The 18,892-nt window shown below is 38.2% G+C and overlaps 1 protein-coding gene across 1 annotated transcript in view; it reads right to left on the bottom strand.

Annotated features, from left to right (window-relative positions):
* Positions 1 to 515: 515 nt before the first annotated feature.
* Positions 516 to 18,892, bottom strand: part of LOC126175006 (nucleoprotein TPR-like) — a 361,682-nt gene continuing 343,305 nt past the window's right edge. Inside the window, exons 27-28 of the mRNA XM_049921492.1 lie at positions 5,524 to 5,643; positions 516 to 1,067 (exon numbers count right to left, since the gene is read on the bottom strand). Coding sequence (XP_049777449.1) covers positions 1,054 to 1,067; positions 5,524 to 5,643 — 134 coding nt within the window. The 3' untranslated portion in view covers positions 516 to 1,053. The remainder of the gene's footprint in view (positions 1,068 to 5,523; positions 5,644 to 18,892) is intronic.

The raw sequence follows: 18,892 nt of genomic DNA on the forward strand, positions 1-18,892 counted from the left end.
CCACCGTCAAAGCATTTGAACGCTCAGCAGACTTGCTCACAAACAGAGGTTAACTCCTGAAGAATTTTAATAGAAGATAGCTGTTTTTCCGTGAAAAATAAATGACAGAGCATAGCTCACAAGTGGACAAAATCTGTAGTAGAAACTCCACGCTAGCTTCCACAGTACTGGCAAGATACTGTGGTATGTTTCGTAAGATGTTATGTGGAATGTCAACACATATCAGTCAAACTCACCTGCCTTCACGTCACGGCATAGTTTATTTTGCAGAGGAATAAAATTGGGAAACTTACTTTTTGGTCAACCCTCATATTTCCATTGCCTTATTAAATTGTGAGGACATTAAAATGTTATATCACTTGTGGCTACAATAAACTGATTGAGAAAAAAAAGGAAACACCAACAATAGTAAGGAAAGACTGAAATGAATATTTGGCTACATGCATGTCCTCCTTCTCTATATCTTTGTTGATGGGAGAAAACTGCCCGGAGGTATTTCATACAACAACGACTGGTTTACACAGTTCTCAGTAAGAAACTTTATTTTACATAGATGAGATCTCGATAGTGATTTATTTTAGATACATATAAAGTTTTGATACAAAATAAATGGTATGGAATGACTGATACCAAAGAATATCTTCTGATGTACCACACACTTTCTAGTTAAAAAGAAGAGTAGCCATATACACTTTCTCTGAAACACACACACACACACACACACACACACACACACACACACACACACACGAGACAGACAAATGAGCTGGCACACCAGCGTGCCAATATTATTCTGTATGGTACTGGTATTGTACCTCCACACTGACAAATATACATCAAAATCAAAATCTTAGGAAACACAAACACATCTAATACAGTAGCCACATTTCAACTCATGTCAGATACAAGATGTTCTTTCTACAGGTCTTCTGAAGTTCTAGCAATGTTCACAAATAAAATTCTCTGTCCATATAATAAATATTTTAAGTTCATGATCAGCTAATTACACAAAATCTTCAAAGGACGCTGTCAGGATTACTGTGCTCTGTGGCATTAAGAGCCATTACCTGAAAAAAATAAAGACAGATCAGTAAGAACCTTCAGCAGTGGCTCAGTATTTAGAGCAGCAATTACTATTAATACACCAGAAAATGTTTACATTTTCTCAATCACATACTGTTAGTCCCACTCGCTAGACTTTTCAGTGATGAACTCTATTTAAGGAGTCTGCTTTTCATAATTATTTGCAAATTTGCCCCTAAGTTATGAAAAGCTGTTATTATACCAACACAGGAGTTATATTCATCAGACAACCTGGGGGATACAAAACACATTACATACAATTCTCAGTACAACATACTCTTTCATACTCTTTGCTGTAGTGCTAAGACGATGTGGAATGCAAGCGAAGGTAGTATTTAAAAGAATAGGCCAATATGAACTTCAGATAATACAGAGTTCCTATTTCAATATGTTGTTTCCATGCTTCAAAATTCTACAGTGGCCTTTATGGTAGTTATGAAATAATCAAAATATCCACGGTGTACTGCCGGTCTACAGTGTCCAACGGGCACAATATTTCGGCGATCATACATGTCGCCATCATCACGTGAACTGACGGACTGAGCTCCTGTGAACGTGCCGGCACGGAGATCCATACATCTGGTAATCGGGGGCTCAAGGATGCAACAATTTGAAAATTTTTACAAAGCATAGTGCCGTACTGCCTGCTGGGTGCCTAGCCGGACGGTTACGCAACCCGCTTGGCTCGGCGCTAGGCCGGCGCTCCAGCAGACGCGCGCTGTTAGTACAACCACAGCACGCGTACGCTATACTGCTCTCCCGCTGGTGCGCGCAGAGTCTAAGTCCCTTATCGGCGCGTTACGTAATAAAGGTCATGCGTTCTCTATATAAGCAGGCAGTGCACACCAGCGGAATCATTCCGCTGTGAGCTCTATCTGCAACAGCATTGAAGCACTATGCCTCATCGACGTGTCTATCGTCATCGCCACCACCGCATGCCAGTTTATAAACACATAATTAGCCTGGAAAATAAACTTGGATGAAATGGCACTGCACAATCTGTTATTCTTAATGGACCTATTTTTTCCGTGGATGTCGAGTTAATTTTTCACTCGATGTCGCAACTGGAGCAGCTGGCAGTGGGTGGCTTACACTCGCAATTGTCCGCTGTGAGAATGCATCCCTACCTGGACTAGAATCTCCGTGCCGGCACGTTCACAGGAGCTCAGTCCGTCAGTTCACCTGATGATGGTGACATGTATGACCGCCTAAATATTGTGCCCGTTGGACACTGTAGACCAGCAGTACACCCGTGGATATTTTGATTATGTAATGTATTGTTACACCTCTGGAGTAGGATGGTAAATTTATCATTTTGAAGTTTCATGTTTTACTACAGTTTTCCTTCTCTATTCTGATATTACATATTAGATACAAAAGAATTACTGAATGGTATCATAAGATTATTAATCTACATGTGAGACCTGATGTAGGATATAACAATTTACAGCAAAAATGCAATGGGATATTAATGCTCATACCTTCACAGACCATAGCTTTTTCAGTGTGATTCTGTCAATCAAAAATTCACATCCCTTTCTACATTTCCAATACTTAAATACTGATAAGACAATTCCAAGATATAAATTCCTCTGTCATATTCTTTTGTTACTCATATATTAATAGTCAAGTGCACATGTATAATCATCTGAGTGTGAGTATCCCAGATTCCTCATTATGCTGGTATTTCCTTTATTGTGACAGCAAGATAAAACAGATACAAAATAACAATCCCACAATGTGTGACTGCAAGTCTTATTAATAGGAAGGTAGAGTCTATCCTTGTTCTCATACAGGTGGGTGTCTCTTGGGGTCTAAGTGATCTGCTCTTCATTTTTAACCTTCCCCTACATACCACTCTCAATCTCCATGATCTAGAAACTATTAGCTTCCAATGCTAGGTACTGCATTCCTTTTACTTTACTGTCTCAAATTTATTAATTTATTAGTTTCCTTGACTGAATTTCCATTCATTCAATTCAGATATTACTTCATCTTCCCAAAGCAAGAGGACGTAATATGGCTTAACACACTGTGACTTATGTGAATCTTTATCTTATACTTTCAGCAGTGACTGAAGGAAAAGCATCTCCAATCTTTATCTTATACTTTCAGCAGTGACTGAAGGAAAAGCATCTCCATCATTTCCTGTTATTAGAGAAATAATGAGGAGAGTAGTGTCAGATCTAGAATTAAAACCAAGGTCCTTGTTGAGCATTTTCCCATTCATATACTCATCATTTCACAATTAATCAATGTGTTACAGACTTTCCACAAGCTTCCGTCAGAACCAACATCGTGAAAATTTAGATCTGGAACTGATGTCACAAAACAGCATGGCTGCAATTTGCCATTTGAAGTGTTCAGAACTTTTCACTATCAATCCTGACTGTGTATCTATTGAAAGTCACTTCTTCCTAGATGTTGTGAGGCAACAACATGATGCAAATTTATGTTGTAGAAAATGACAATATCCAAAAACAAAATTAGAGTTCAATACGGGCAATTGGGTTATAAGACTATGTACATTTATTTGAAAGAATGATAGAATGACAAAACTAGCCATGAAGAAAGTTATTTTGTAATTTTTCATAAATATAATTGAAATTTAAGAAGCATAAGTTTACTAACCATTTCAATGAACTCTGAAATGCTCTGGACATCCACAGACATAGACACACATTCGAAAGCTGATATGTAAATTCTTCATAGGTGAAGCATAAAATTAAGTACTGTACAAATATAGCAGAAAAATCTGATTGATTATTGACAACAAATGCAATGTATTTTTTACTTTTTTTTTATTTCTTGGATAATGGACACAATATGTAGATTGCTTAATGAAAATGAGTTATAACAATGTTCTTCACCATGAAATGTCTCATTGAGAATCAATTCTCTATTTACTGAAAGGAATATCTGAACATGAAAATTGTTTGAAAGCTTTGAAGATCATAGTAGATCTTAAGACAGTGCTACATGTTCATTTATTTCAGGCAATGATCTGCAAGACTAACTTGTCAGTAAACAGTAATCTTTCCATTTTCTCGAGAGATATATGCAGGAGGAAGCAATGCACCTGTATCTACTGCATTCTGGGTCTCGTGGATGAATAGAGCACTCTGGATTTCAGAAAATAATTTTTTTCGGAAGTCATGTTGATTATTATACAGACAATTTTTGATATTCAGAAATGTCATAGTTCCTGAGCATAAAACATGTTGCAAAATTCTACAAAAGATCTACATCAAGAGATATAGGCCTATAGTTTTGTGCTTCTGTTTGACAAATATTCCTGAACATGGGAATGACCTGCACTTTTTTCTGATCTTAGGAATGCATTGCTCCTCCAGCAACCTATGGTGTACTGCTGCTGGAAGGTGAACAAGGTCTTTCACATATTCTACATAGAATCATATTGGTATCCCATCAGGTCCTGTGGCCTTCCCTCTGTCCAGCAATTTCAGTTGCTTTTCTATGGCATCGTCACTTATTTTGGTCTCTGTCATTCTGATGCTTGTGCGACAGTTTAAAGGAGGAACTATATGTGCACTTCGTCTGTGAAACACTTTTGGGAAAGACATTTAGTATTTCAACCTCCTGTGTGTCCCTCTCCATTTCGATGCTATTACGGTCACAAACTGTCTTGACAGACGGCTTCGATCTGTTTACTGATTTAACATAAGACCAAAAGTTTTTACTATTTTCTGTCAATTTGATAGACAGAAGTTGACTTTCAAATCTGTTGAATGTTTCACATAACTCTGTACACCAATTTTAACTTCATTCAGTTTTTGTTTGTCTGTGAGGCTTTGACTAATTTAAATTTGCCTTGAACTTCTCTCTGTTTTTGTAGCAGCTTTCTAACATGGCTTTTGAAACATGGTGTCTCTTCCTCACCCCTAAAACACTGCTCAGGGCATACTTGTCTATAGTGCATTTGTACAATATTCTTGAACTTTGTACATTGATTTTCATTGTCAGTATTGGAGATGAAATTTTTATTCACTACTCAGGAAATCTGAAGATTGTTTCTTGTCACTCTTGCTAAGAAAAAATATCTTCCTACTTTTCTTTATATTCCTACTTACAGAACTGAAAGAAATGACCTGCATTGAACTTTCTTAAAAGCAGTGAAATTTTAAGAGCTTCATTTCTTAGGTGTTTGAAACCTCAAGTGGTGTAATTCTACGCAGAGTATTTAAAACAATTTGTTCCACTAAACTTGAATTCCTTGAAGGAACAATAGAGATAATGTTGAAAAATGAGAAGCAAGTGTATGAGTGTTAATCTCCAACTAAATTTTTGATCAGGATCACCTGCCATTTTATCTAATTCAATCTTATACTGTTCATTTATCGTTATAAGGAAAACATAAACCAGTAACATAGCACACATGACAAGAACACGGATAATATATTACTGATGACTGACACTTACCTGAAATGTTAGGATTTCTTGGCCGGTCTTTCCTTTTAACCAGTGATATGTTGCCACTCCGAAGTAAACGTTGCAAGTTCACATTAGTACTATGTTCTTCAGATTCAGCGTCTTCACTGTCTGCTCAAAGATTTCAAAATATATCACATATATATTACATTAGGTGAATGAAGAATGAACAAACCTGAGAGGCATAATCATAATAACTAGCAAACTACTGCAGATTGAAAACCAGCAAAACAGTATTTGTACACAAACTCCAGCACTATTGATACACATATTTAAAATTAGAAAAACATTACCTAGCTTGTAGAAGTGTTATTTCCTTGCCCAGAAAGGGATAGGAATGAGTTTTGGGAGGAGGAGCAGGCCACTCAAACAAAAAGTTGAGGGGGCCCACATGTAAAAAGAAGACATGAAGTGGGATGCATTACACACACACACACACACACACACACACACACACACACACACACACAGAGACAGACAGAGAGAGAGAGGGAGAGGGAGAGAGAGAGAGGGGGGGGGGGTATAAGATAGCACACCAAGAAGTGCAATGAAAACTGCATTTGAGAACAAACAAGAAATTAAAGATGATCTGGAAAAACCAGAGAAAGAGGTGGGAAAAAAAAAGAGAAGAAGAAGAAGAAGAAGGAGAATAAGGAGAAGAAGAAGAAGAATAAGAAGGAAAGAAAGAATAAATAATGAAATATTTTGTCCCTATATTAACTTTTGCCTCGCCCCCTCTCTTCTTTTTGTACGTATTTTTGTATTTAACGATCTACTTTTATTGTTTGGTTTATTTCCCTTTCAGCTATCATTGCAGGTCATTCAATGACTAGCTCCTTTCATATAATTATTTATTATGTACAGAATCTTTCCACCGTTCCGCATGTTTCTCCCTCACCATGTGACCTTCAACAGAGTGAATCACTTCCCCTTTTTTCACTAGCTCATCGTATTCCTTAACCCTGCCTTATAATACCTACATTCCTGCAAACATGCTCTCACTACAGTCACGCAACAGTGCCATATATCTTTCTTCCAAAACTGGACATTTTTTGTGCTTCTTCTACAGGCCTTTTCTTAAAAATTTCTGGTCTGTGTTTGTAACCCATCTTCCCACCAACTGTTCCTTAAATACCAAACTGATCAATTCTTAGACCTTACTCACCTTGTCTTTGACTAGTACACTGTCTCTGCCAACCATCATTTCCACCTGCTGCCTCTGTGAAAATCATGCTTAGCTTATCTTCGACATACTCTCAGGTCTTGCTAATCTGTGCTGGACTTGTAACCATGGTTAACAAATTCCCTAGCCTCATTTTTCTTATTTTCCCTCATCTTTTCTTTATTAGGAGTGCTTCATTATTTACTCTCTCCCTCCCTCCCTCTCTCTCTCTCTCTCTCTCTCTCTCTCTCTCTCTCTCTCTCTCTCTCTCCTTTTCTGGTTTCTTCCTAGTTTTTAATTGCATTATTCATTTACTTCTTGTTTCCCATTCTTGTAACCCCTCTCCTTATTTCTTTTCCAGTTCTTTAATTTTCTAGACTCAGAACTGGACACACAGAGTATTCTTGAAACACAACTATATCTGATGCCTTCCCCTTCATCTCTGTCTCCCCTTCTTGGGTTCATCTCAAAAGTGCAGTAATTTCACCTCCGGAAGGTAAAAAAATTCTCCTTCCAATACAATTAATACAGAAAATTTATTTTAATAACACCACCAAAAATAAAGATGCTTAATAGGAAAATGAAATTATTTTGGCTAATGTACAATTAATAACACACCAGTCTGTCAAATAAGTGTTGGATTACAATTACAGGCTGTTTCCCCAGTTGCAAACTTGGAAACTGCATAATTACACAGCACCTGTATCCTAAACAAACAAACAACTGCTTAAAGCACATTTGGTCAAAAAACTCAAGCTTCATGAACACCATGTTTTGTCACATTAATAGAAGATTCACTTTCTCCATATTTATTCCTTTAAATTTTAGTGGTATCAGTCCACAGGGTTTAAAGAAGTGAAACCAAGTCTCAAACTGTCAAACAAACTGAATATAATCTTCTTTTCTTTTGAGTATTCTCTAGCTTAAATAAAACACTTGCATACAAATGGTGCATAATAATTTTATTAATATAAGCTTTAAAATGATATTATATTTTAGTTACCAACTGAAATTAAAATTAAAAATAATACTAAGTAAATGACTAGGACCTATATGTCTCCAGTGTTAGCAAAGGACCTCAATGCATTATGCAAATCAACAGGCTGCAAATTCACTAAAGGCATACAAGAAAACTCAGTTTTAATATCAAACTGAAGACAAGATCATTAGGGATGGTGAATACTGAAAATATCCTCTCTAGCTTGCATCAATGAGTTGGTGTTTTCCCTTCACAGCTCCATTACACTGAACAGTACTCACGTCCATTATTAAACCCTGCCGATATTGTACAAATGTCTTCAGATGTGAATGTGTGTTACTTCTTCTGCTAAAAGAAAATTTGTTGTTGCATGCTGATTGACTGCACATCAGATTCACTCATTTTGGAAAAATACTACAATAAAGTCACCAGCTAATTATGGAAGCAAATGACTTCTCAGCAGAATGAGTAAAATCTGAAATGTGCACTTCTTCCATTCATTTAACTCTCAGAAAACCGAATAAAAAAATTAAATTGCAATTATTTCAAATCATCTGGTCCTAAAGACGCAAGGTGATTTTCAGACATCTGTCCCTACACACAAATCCATTTGCTTCAACCGTGCAGCACTGGATATCCACCAACTACAATTAATTATGAACTGGAGATTAAATCTGAAGAATCTGCAGAAATATAGGCAATTAAAAGAACTGAACTTGGATAAATTAAAAGAACCAGACGTTGTTGATAGCTGCAAAGGGAGCATAAGGCAACGACTGAAACAGCAGAAAGGAGTACAACAGAAGATGAACGGGTATCTTTGGGAGATGAAATAGTGAAGGCTGCAAAGAATCTCAAACACTCAAATAACACATGGGATACTGAATTTAACTGATGAAAGAAGCAAATATAAAATGTAGCAGGCAAAAGGGAACACACATGCCAAACAAATGAGGTTGACAGAAAGTACAAAACAGCAAAGCAGAAAAAATTAGGGGAGAAATTCAAAGTTGCAGAAACAAGTGTAATTATGGTAAAGATAGATGCCACCTATAAGAAAATTAAAAAGACTTTCAGAGAAAAAAGAAGTACTTGTATGAATACTAAGAGCTCAGATGGCTAACCAATATGAAGCAAAGAAGGGAAGGAATATAATGTGTGGAAAATAAATCCATCAACAAACTTTCAGAGGTGTTAGTATGGAGTAAAACAAGTAATGTCCAGTAAACATGGGTTCTAAGTGCATACTTTACAAATTATGAGCACTTGTTCATCTTCACTACTGTGAAAAACACTACTACTTCTACTGAACAAGTGCTCACAGCTCTTAAGGTATACATTTCAGAGCCCATTTCTACTAGAATTTTTTGTTTTTCCTTGTTTTGACCTATACTATCTTCTCTGAAAGTTTGTGAGTGAAATGGTTCACCCTATGTATAAGGGATACAATAAAAATGAACTTGAAGACATTATTATTGACACAGAAGAGGAATTAGATGAAGATGAGGTAAGACAGTATGATACTACTAGAGGAATTTGGCAAAACATAAGTTGAAACAAAGCACATTGTGTAGACAACATTCCCTCAGAGTTATTGATGTCTTTGGGAGATCATTCCATGACATAACTATTTCAGCTGGTACGCAAGATATACCATGTAAATCAGATGAAATACCCTGAGACTTCTGCATGTAGTATGAACATGGCAATCTAGCTGAAATGGATCCATCACAATAAAAACATTTAACTACTATAGCAGCAGCCTGGACTTTAATACATACATTACTGATTGCTTTATGGATCCATACTTGAAACGCACATTCTTAAGATGACACTTGTCCTCAGCCCACAGCAACAGATTAATTGTAGATTATGCATGTTGCATTAAACGATATATTCGCCTGTATTCTCTGGACTAGTATTCACATATGGAATCTTGTGTGCTAATCTTATGCTAGGATGTTTCGCAGCTAGTGGGTAAGCCCAACATAGAAACTGGACAAGGTACTGAAACACTCTAAGTCCTATAAACAAGTGCTTGATTACTAATGACTATACAACCGTATGCTTATATGCCAAAGCATTATCACCACTAGCCACCGCAAGACTGAATGCCACCAGGTAGCACTGCAGCATATGATGCAATAAGAAAAGTACGCAAGTGAAGCAGGGATGGATGGAGAATCAATTTAGTGATGATACCAGCCAAAAAAGATGAAATCCACTGACACAAGCAAATTGGACAAAGGGCAATATGAAGATGGCAAGTTCTGGCAGCCTGTAAATAATTTAGGAGTTAAGCAAACAACTCACCAAACACAGACATAGTTACACTGTTCTGGCTAAACACACAACAGCTGTTTCGCAGGTAGACTGGGGTGAACAGTTGTGTTGGGGGTGTGGGTGGGGGTGAGGGGCAGAGGAAGGAGAAAGATGGAAGGGGGGGAGGGAGGTTCGGAGAAGGATGGTTTACCCAGGAAGGCAACACGTGTCTAGAAATCTACTCTGTAAGAATTAGCATGGGTTTAGAAAAAGACGATCGTGTGAAACCCAGCTCGCGCTATTCGTCCACGAGACTCAGAGGGCCAAAGACATGGGTTCCCAGGTAGATGTCATGTTTCTTGACTTCCACAAGGAGTCTGATACAGTTCCCCACAGTCGTTTAATGAACGAAGTAAAAGCATATGAACTATCAGACAAATTGTGTAACTGGATTGAAGAGTTCCTAGATGACAGAATGCTGTATGTCATTCTCAATGGAGAGAAGTCTTCCGAAGTAAGAGTGATTTCAGGTGTGCCACAGGGGAGTGTCGTAGGACCGTTGCTATTCACAATATATATAAATGACCTTGTGGATAACATCAGTAGTTCATTGAGGCTTTTTGAGGATGATGCTGTAGTATATCAAGAGATTGTAACAATGGAAAATTGTACTGAAATGCAGGAGGATCTGCAACGAATTGACGCATGGAACAGGGAATGGCAATTGAATCTCAATGTAGACAAGTGTAATGTGCTGTGAATACACAGGATGAAAGATCCTTTATCATTTAGCTACAATATAGCAGGTCAGCAACTGGAAGCAGTTAATTCCATAAATTATGTAGGAGTAGGCATTTGGAGTGATTTAAAATGGAATGATCATATACAGTTGATCATCGGTAAAGCAGATGCTGCACTGAGATTCATTGGAAGAATTCTAAGGAAATGCAATCCGAAAACAAAGGAAGTAGGTTACAGTACACTTGTTCGCCCACTGCTTGAATATTGCTCACCAGTGTGGGATCTGTACCAGATAGGGTTGATAGGGGAGAGAGAGAGAGAGAGAGAGAGGGAGAGAGAGAGAGAGAGAGAGAGAGAGAGAGAGAGAGGGAGGGAGAGAGAGAGAGAGAAGATCCAACAGAGAGCAGCGTGCTTCGTTACAGGATCATTTAGTAATCGCGAAAGCACTACGGAGATGATAGATAAACACCAGTGGAAGACTCTGCAAGAGAGATGCTCAGTAGCTAGGTACGGGTTTTTGTTGAAGCTTCAAGAACATACATTCACCAAGGAGTCAAGCAGTATATTGCTCCCCACTACGTATATCTTGCGAAGAGACCCTGAGAATAAAATCAGAGAGATTAGAGCTCACACAGAGGCATACCGACAATCTTTCTTTCCACGAGCAATATGAGACTGGAATAGAAGGGAGCCACCGCCAGGTGGCTTACAGAGTATGGATGTGGATGTAGATGTAGATGTAGATGTCTGACATGAAACCAGGAGAAAGACGATGGCAGGGAGGAGTGGATTGACGGGGCAGTGCGGAACAGTATGAGGGGAGGCTGAAGGGTACAGGGTGTGGTGCAGAGGGTTAGTGGAAACTGAGGTCAGGACTATGGTAACAAAGGATTTGTTGTAAGGATAACTCCCTTCTACAGAATACAGATACGATGGTGCTGGAGTTAAGGATTCAGATGGCATTTTCCTCGGTTTTCTTTCTAGTATAATATTGTGTGGATGAAGTGCATACTTTTTTGATTTTTAATGCTTCAACTTCGATTATCAAAATATTCTAGGTGATAAATTGAACTGCACATTTGCTTCACAGCTTTGTTCCAAAGCAGTAACGAAACTACTATGCAGTGCATTAGTGTCACTGAGAACATTAAATTAGTTTTACAAATATATATTCAAATGTGCATGTAAGTAAGTTCAACAGGCCTACAAGTTCAGCAATGATGACTGGTGACAAATATTTGAGGGCAGAATATTCCATACAGCAAGGTACAGTTCAAGTTGCAATTGTATGAATTATGGCAATAAACTTTTAAAGGTATTATTAATAACTATGCTGTAGTAGGAAAAATATCCTGGGATGCACAAATGCAGAAACAATAGATGGGAACATTTTAGCTCCAAAACATGTTGAAGATTATGTAAGCAATCTTAACCCTTTGACTGCAGCATATGTGCTCCCTGCATTCCGCACTGGGTGCGGCTTTGTTGTCGCTGTACTGCTTGCCTAGTGCTACTATCCGTCATGAGACAGCTTTGCAGCTGTTATGAAATAATTATCGTCCTATTTTAAGGAGACTATTCACTGAAAAAATTTCATGTTTCCACATATTACAGTCAGATATTTCCAACAATGGAAAGTACAGGTTGGATTATCAGTAATACTATGAAAAGGATAGACTGCTACTCACCGTGAAGACAACACGTTGAGTCACAGACAGGCACAATGAGAAGATTGTTAAGATTGTTACACATTGAGTTTCGGCCAAAGCCTTCTTCAGAAAGGAAAGAAAAACATACACACGTTCACACAAGTAGGCACACTTCAGACACACGACCGCCAGCTCCGGGAATATGGATATTCCAAAGGCAGCAGTCATCTGCGGGTGATGTGTGCCTGCTCTTTTTTTTTTCTTTTTTTTTTGGAGTGTGTGTGTGTGTGTGTGTGTGTGTGTGTGTGTGTGTGTGTGTGTGTGTGTGTGTGTGTGTGTGTTCCTTTCTTTCCTGAAGAAAGGTTTGGTTGAAAGCTCACCCTGTAACAGTCTTTCAAGGTGCCTGTCTGCAACTGAAAGTGTTATCTTTATGGTGAGTAACAATCTAGCCTTTCAACAAGAGTCTGATATCTTCGCTTGATGAAGGACTGAATTTCTTTTCATTATTCATCATAATGACTGTTGCATCAAACTAAGTAAAGCATTGCACGAAATTTTAAAGGTTTGCAGAGATAACAAGACATTATGAAAAATTTGCGTATGGTTGATTTTAGCTCAACATTACTGTTGTCTGAAATGCAGATTAGATATTGAACTTTTATTTAAAACCCAGATCAGAATGATATCTCATTTCTTTCTCAAGTTATTAGTTTTTATATATAGTGGACGACTGCGTGCAGCACACCGAGTTCTGTCCCCACGCATTGGGAAACATGACATAACAACTGTCATATTTCATAAATGGTCCAAGATACCAAAACAAGTGATAGCAAAGAAAGAGGCATGTTTGCTGTATTATAAATATTAAAAACTTTTTTATTCAGCATGATATGGAAGTAAATCATCCACAGCAGTGAGAGGGTCAACACAGAACAGAGGGTGTAAAAATGAATACCCAGAGGCCACTTTTAAACACATTCTCAGCACCTGGGAAATGACAAAACATGATGACTATCATGTCCACAGCACTCAAAGACTTAAAGACCCCAGTAAGCCACAATTTTTTTCAGTTGCCATAGATTCTTTGAATTTCAAAGATAGAAAAAAAGAAAATGTTCCCCACAATAATGGGTGGGTATTTTGATCCCCTTGAGTGTATTAAAAATAAACTTTTAGACTTTACTGAAAAAGCCTATAAAAGTGCATGTGGGATCTGTAGTCTGCTGAAAGGCATGATTGAAAAATATGGTTTGACGGTGGAAAATGTGTCACATTTTGCACAGACAATGACAATATAAATTTTGGAAAACATCTCTCTTTAACGAAGCTCTTAAATGATGAAAATGATAGCATAATCATTGCCAATTGCTGTAATCATATTTTATACAATGCTTGTAAACATGCTTGCAATTCATTAGATTTTGATTTTGAAGTAATTGTCTTAAAATTATATTGTCACTTTTCTTCTTTAGCTAAACAAAGAGAGGAACGGCAATCATTTTTCACATTAGTAGACTTAGAACGGTCAGAAATAGTGAGACATGTGCCTACCAGGTGTCTTTTTTTCCTCACACCTGCTATGGGCAGGATTTTATGTTATTTGAATCACATTAAAAGTCACATGAGAAGTGTTGAGGATTGTCATACAATTTTACAGAAGCATTTTAGTGATGCTGAATATAGAAAGGATTTGTTGCACACTAAGTTCACTAAGGACTCAATTTAGCTTAGACTTTTCACTTCTTACACCACACACAATGAAACCTGAAATACAATAGCCAAGGAGTAATAACATTCTTTTTCGTTAAATTTAAGAGAATAATAAAATAATGTTATTATGCCAATATTATCACAGCAAACACTTTACAAACAAATACAAATAGCAATTTGTCATGTTACCACATCTCCACATCCACTGAAGCATAGTCAGTTCAAGACTTCAACTAATCTTCCTGGAAACTGAATTTCAAGACTAAATCTTGTTGTCCCCCCCCCCCCCCCTCCACCACTCCGTAGAGTCTGGTTGTTGGTCCTGGGCTGACAGCTCATCTGGAGTATCTTCAGGCTGTTCATTTTCATTTATCAGGTACGCAGGTTTTAATCGATCAATGGAGATATTCTTGTTCTTTTCTTTCGCTTAAAGACCACAAAGTTTGTGGGTCCTTTCAATTGCTTCATGTGGGCTTCCATATAGAGGCTCTACTGCCTTCCTCACTTGGTTTTCTGACAAGCAGTACAGGGTTTTGCCCAATTTCAGACATCCTGTTTTATATTGATCCAGACATGCCTTGATGAGATCATGTTTACCATCTTAATGCATGAGAGTCAAGATATGGTAGTGTTGGAAAACAGGATATTTAGATGCTTCAGGAATATAAGGGCAAATAATATGTGTAGACACACCAAACCACAATTGTTTTCCTCCAGGTGTCAAATGGTATGTTAATTTAAGTGATGTATGACAGATGGACTGTCACTGATGAAGCTCTTCGTCATCTTCTTGTGCTAGAGTTTGAGTTCTTCATAGTTCACTGGAATGGATTCTTCAAGTCTTGATATCAGCAACAACATTTTCTTTACTAGATATACAATGCATATCTGTAGTAAATTGTAAAATATACTGGATATAATATAACTGGGTTAGCAATGCTTTGTCATTCTTTTGTTTAAATGCGTAAGTTAGAGGAGCATAGTTCATATAAATAATGAAGTCTTTTCCTTCTAATACATATTTGTAATATTTGACAGCCATGTATATACTAAGCAGCTCTCTGTCACATTAAGAATACTACTTCTGTGTCATTGTGAACACTTTTGGAAAAAATCCAACTGGTCTCCATTGTTTACTTTGCCGGTGTTGTGGTGCAGCACCTGCCACCAGGAAATGTCAAATGCATAGCATTTGTCAGATCATCTTTATATTTGTGGTACTGAGTAATTGTTTCTTCTACCCAGTCAATATGTCTTCAATCATTTTTAGTTGTAGCTTTCAATTATCATTCAGTAAACCTTGGATTTCAGCAGCATGTTCCAAGTGCCAGCAGCAGGAACTGATCATACTTATTCAGCTGATATTAAAATGTCATTCAAATATGGGATACAGACATCCAGTTTTCTTACAACTTCGCATATAAACCTCTGAAACAAGCTAGGTGCATTACGAAGTCCAACAGGCATTTAATTACTAATGGAATTCAGTAAAATGCTTTCAGTACATCACTTTGAGACAGTATCCTCTAATTTTGAAGTATAACATTTACATCAACTTATGGAACTGGATACATGTCTGGGGGAGTTCTGTCATTCAAACAGCACTAATCTTCATCAACTCACCACCGACTATTTGGCTTCATAACAAGGTGTAGTGACTAGCCCACTGTGATTGTGATTTAACAGAAACTAAAGTTCTTTTTTAGAAATTTGCAATTTGTGTGGGTCCAATCTACAAGCCTTGCTGTATACTGGTGGACTACCAGAGACTGTGGTATATTGGTGCACTTTGGGCTTCAACACCTTTGTTACTGTGGGTGGTTTTGTTAGTTCAGTAAATTTCTCCAAAGGTTTGGAAAACTGGCCTGCACACACAGTGAGCTTACTGAGTCTTTAGCATTCACAGTGGTTACCTCTGCTGGGATGTTCAATTTGGTGAAGATGTCTATCAACTTTTTTTTATTTTTGAGATCAATGAGTAAACCCAAAATGGTGAAGGAAAATGATTTTGGTATGTCTGCTACAATGAGAGGCCATTCAAAACTGCATTTGAGACATAAATCAATGGTTAACAGCTTTAAATGTAAGTTTCTAACTCTGACCTGTTTGCAGCATAAAGTCACATAGTTAAAACTTTCTTGCTTTTTGAAACTGGCATCTACACCACTATCTACCAGAAAGTATCTTCACCATTTAGACCTTTAACAAATAGGTGATATTGGTGGCTTGATGTGGATACTGGGGTAGAACATAAGCCGCTCGTTTCTATGCGTTCTAGTGTTTCTTATTTGATACTCTTCACTTTCTTTGAATATGGTCAAAAGTCATTCTTTTGCAAAACAATATTTATTGTTCTTGTCACTTGCAACTGATCCCATCCATTTTCAACTAATTTTAGTGCCAACTGACCAAGCAAATAAATACATTTAATCACCTCTGCAGCTACACCAGCAACTGTAAATTATGCTTCAGCTTGACAAAACCCAGTGTCTGGCTTGACCTGGTTCATCAGGACTACTTTAACTTTTTTCCCTCACACTGGAAAGAGTCTTTTTAAGAGTTCAAAGTCCATAGAAAATTCAAATCTAAGTAAGAACTTCCAGCATGCTGGAATGATTGCAGCTCAGCAACTTTGTCTATCAGTACGATGACAAACCAACCAATGTTGCAAATTTCACTTTTTTTTTATTTACTTGATGACTAGTTTTGGCTGGGACCCAATTTCAAATCATTGTGCCAGATAGTCACAATGATATTTACAAAAATTCAAAACCCATGTCATAAATAGATACATAACTGTAGTGCTGTTACTGTTCATTTCTAACTTTGGCTGGTTTTTCGCTATGTCGTGTGATTCTAAGTGTTATGGAAACTTTTGAAGTACAACATATGAAGTTTTGAATTTGTTAGATGCTGCACGTCACATTAATACTCACTGAACCATTTCAATATTTCACAGAATATGAAAATTAATTATCTTCTTCCTTTCTGACAATCAAAGAAATTAATGTCGGTGAGCTACAGGATGTTTTAAAATATTCTGAATTAGATGTAAATGAATATGAACTGTATAATGAGTTTTGTAGTCTCAGGGAAATTTTAAATGATGAAGTCGATCTTGCTGGTAACACTTGTGAGAAATGGATATCTGTGTTTTGTAATTCTAAATGCAAAGGAATTAGTGTACAGAATTGGAAAAAATCTGTATGTTTTACTATGAGTATCCCAGCATCTAATGCCCTCACAGAAAGAGTGTTTTCAATTATGAATAATAAGTGGACCGATGTGAAAAATTTTGTTGAACTGAAAATTGTAACAAATTTCAATTTAACTGAAAGGCTGCTGTCACCAGCAGCTTTGTCCCTGGTGGGATATGATAAACCTGTGACAGAGCTGGAATAATATGTGCTGGGTGGGAGAATTGGGCACGTCTTGCACTTGGGTCTCGCATAGAATATGAGCCCTGGGGCCGGCCGTTGTGGCCGAGCGGTTCTAGGCGCTTCAGTTTGGAATGGAGCCATCACAGATGTGGAGGTCAACACCCAGGAAGAAGGCACCATGTTTGACTGAGGAGGAGCAGGTGAAGCCAATGGGTGAGAAGGTATTGACCCTGTGGAGGACTGAAGAAGGAGTATCTGGACCCTGGATCCAGATCATGAAGATATCATTAATGAATCTGAACCAGATGGGGTTTGGGGTTTTTGGAGGCTAGCAACATTTCTTCTATATGGCCCACAAACAAATTGACATAGGAAAGTGCCACGCAGTTGGCCATGACTGTGTTGCGGATTTGTTTATATATCTTCCCCTCAAAGAAGAAGTAGTTGTGCTTGAGAATGTAGTTGATTAAAGTTGATTAGATATGTAAGGAATGAAGTAGTGGATCTGGAGATGGAAGAATGTTGGGAAAGGTAGTGTTCAATAACAGCAAGGCCATGAGTATGGGGGATGTTGGGGTATACAGAGATGGCAGGTAGGGATCAAAGCAGCAATGGAGTGAAGGAAGTGGTTTGTATCCTTAATATGAGAGGGTAGGGTATGAGTTATTAGTTGGAGGTGGATTTTGACATTCACCTCTGATGGCACTATCCAATGATGGACGATAAAGGACACAGGTAACAGCACGCTGTCTCGTTCCTGGTGAAACCGCTTGTTCTTGGAGGTGATACGCAACACAATTAGCAGTGGAAGATAGCATAAAGCAGACTTAAAATGTGTATGGGCAGTGAAGTTTTATTAGTGTTGAAATCTTAGCAATGACTCAACAAAATGATAAATTCAGTTCTATGTCTGTTTGGCCAGAATAGAACTAGAACTAGTCACCTCACAATGGAAAGACAGGTGGAAAACTGTGGATATCGCTGGGCTGTACATATGTAAGCATACCACCAGAATAATGAGGTCAAGTCACTAAATCCAAGTTGCAGGAACTACACTCCTGGAAATGGAAAAAAGAACACATTGACTCCGGTGTGTCAGACCCACCATACTTGCTCCGGACACTGCGAGAGGGCTGTACAAGCAATGATCACACGCACGGCACAGCGGACACACCAGGAACCGCGGTGTTGGCCGTCGAATGGCGCTAGCTGTGCAGCATTTGTGCACCGCCGCCGTCAGTGTCAGCCAGTTTGCCGTGGCATACGGAGCTCCATCGCAGTCTTTAACACTGGTAGCATGCCGCGACAGCGTGGACGTGAACCGTATGTGCAGTTGACGGACTTTGAGCGAGGGCGTATAGTGGGCATGCGGGAGGCCGGGTGGACGTATCGCCGAATTGCTCAACACGTGGGGCGTGAGGTCTCCACAGTACATCGATGTTGTCGCCAGTGGTCGGCGGAAGGTGCACGTGCCCAT

Source organism: Schistocerca cancellata, chromosome 3 (genome assembly GCF_023864275.1).
Source record: "Schistocerca cancellata isolate TAMUIC-IGC-003103 chromosome 3, iqSchCanc2.1, whole genome shotgun sequence".
NCBI classification, from domain to species: Eukaryota; Metazoa; Arthropoda; class Insecta; order Orthoptera; family Acrididae; genus Schistocerca; species Schistocerca cancellata.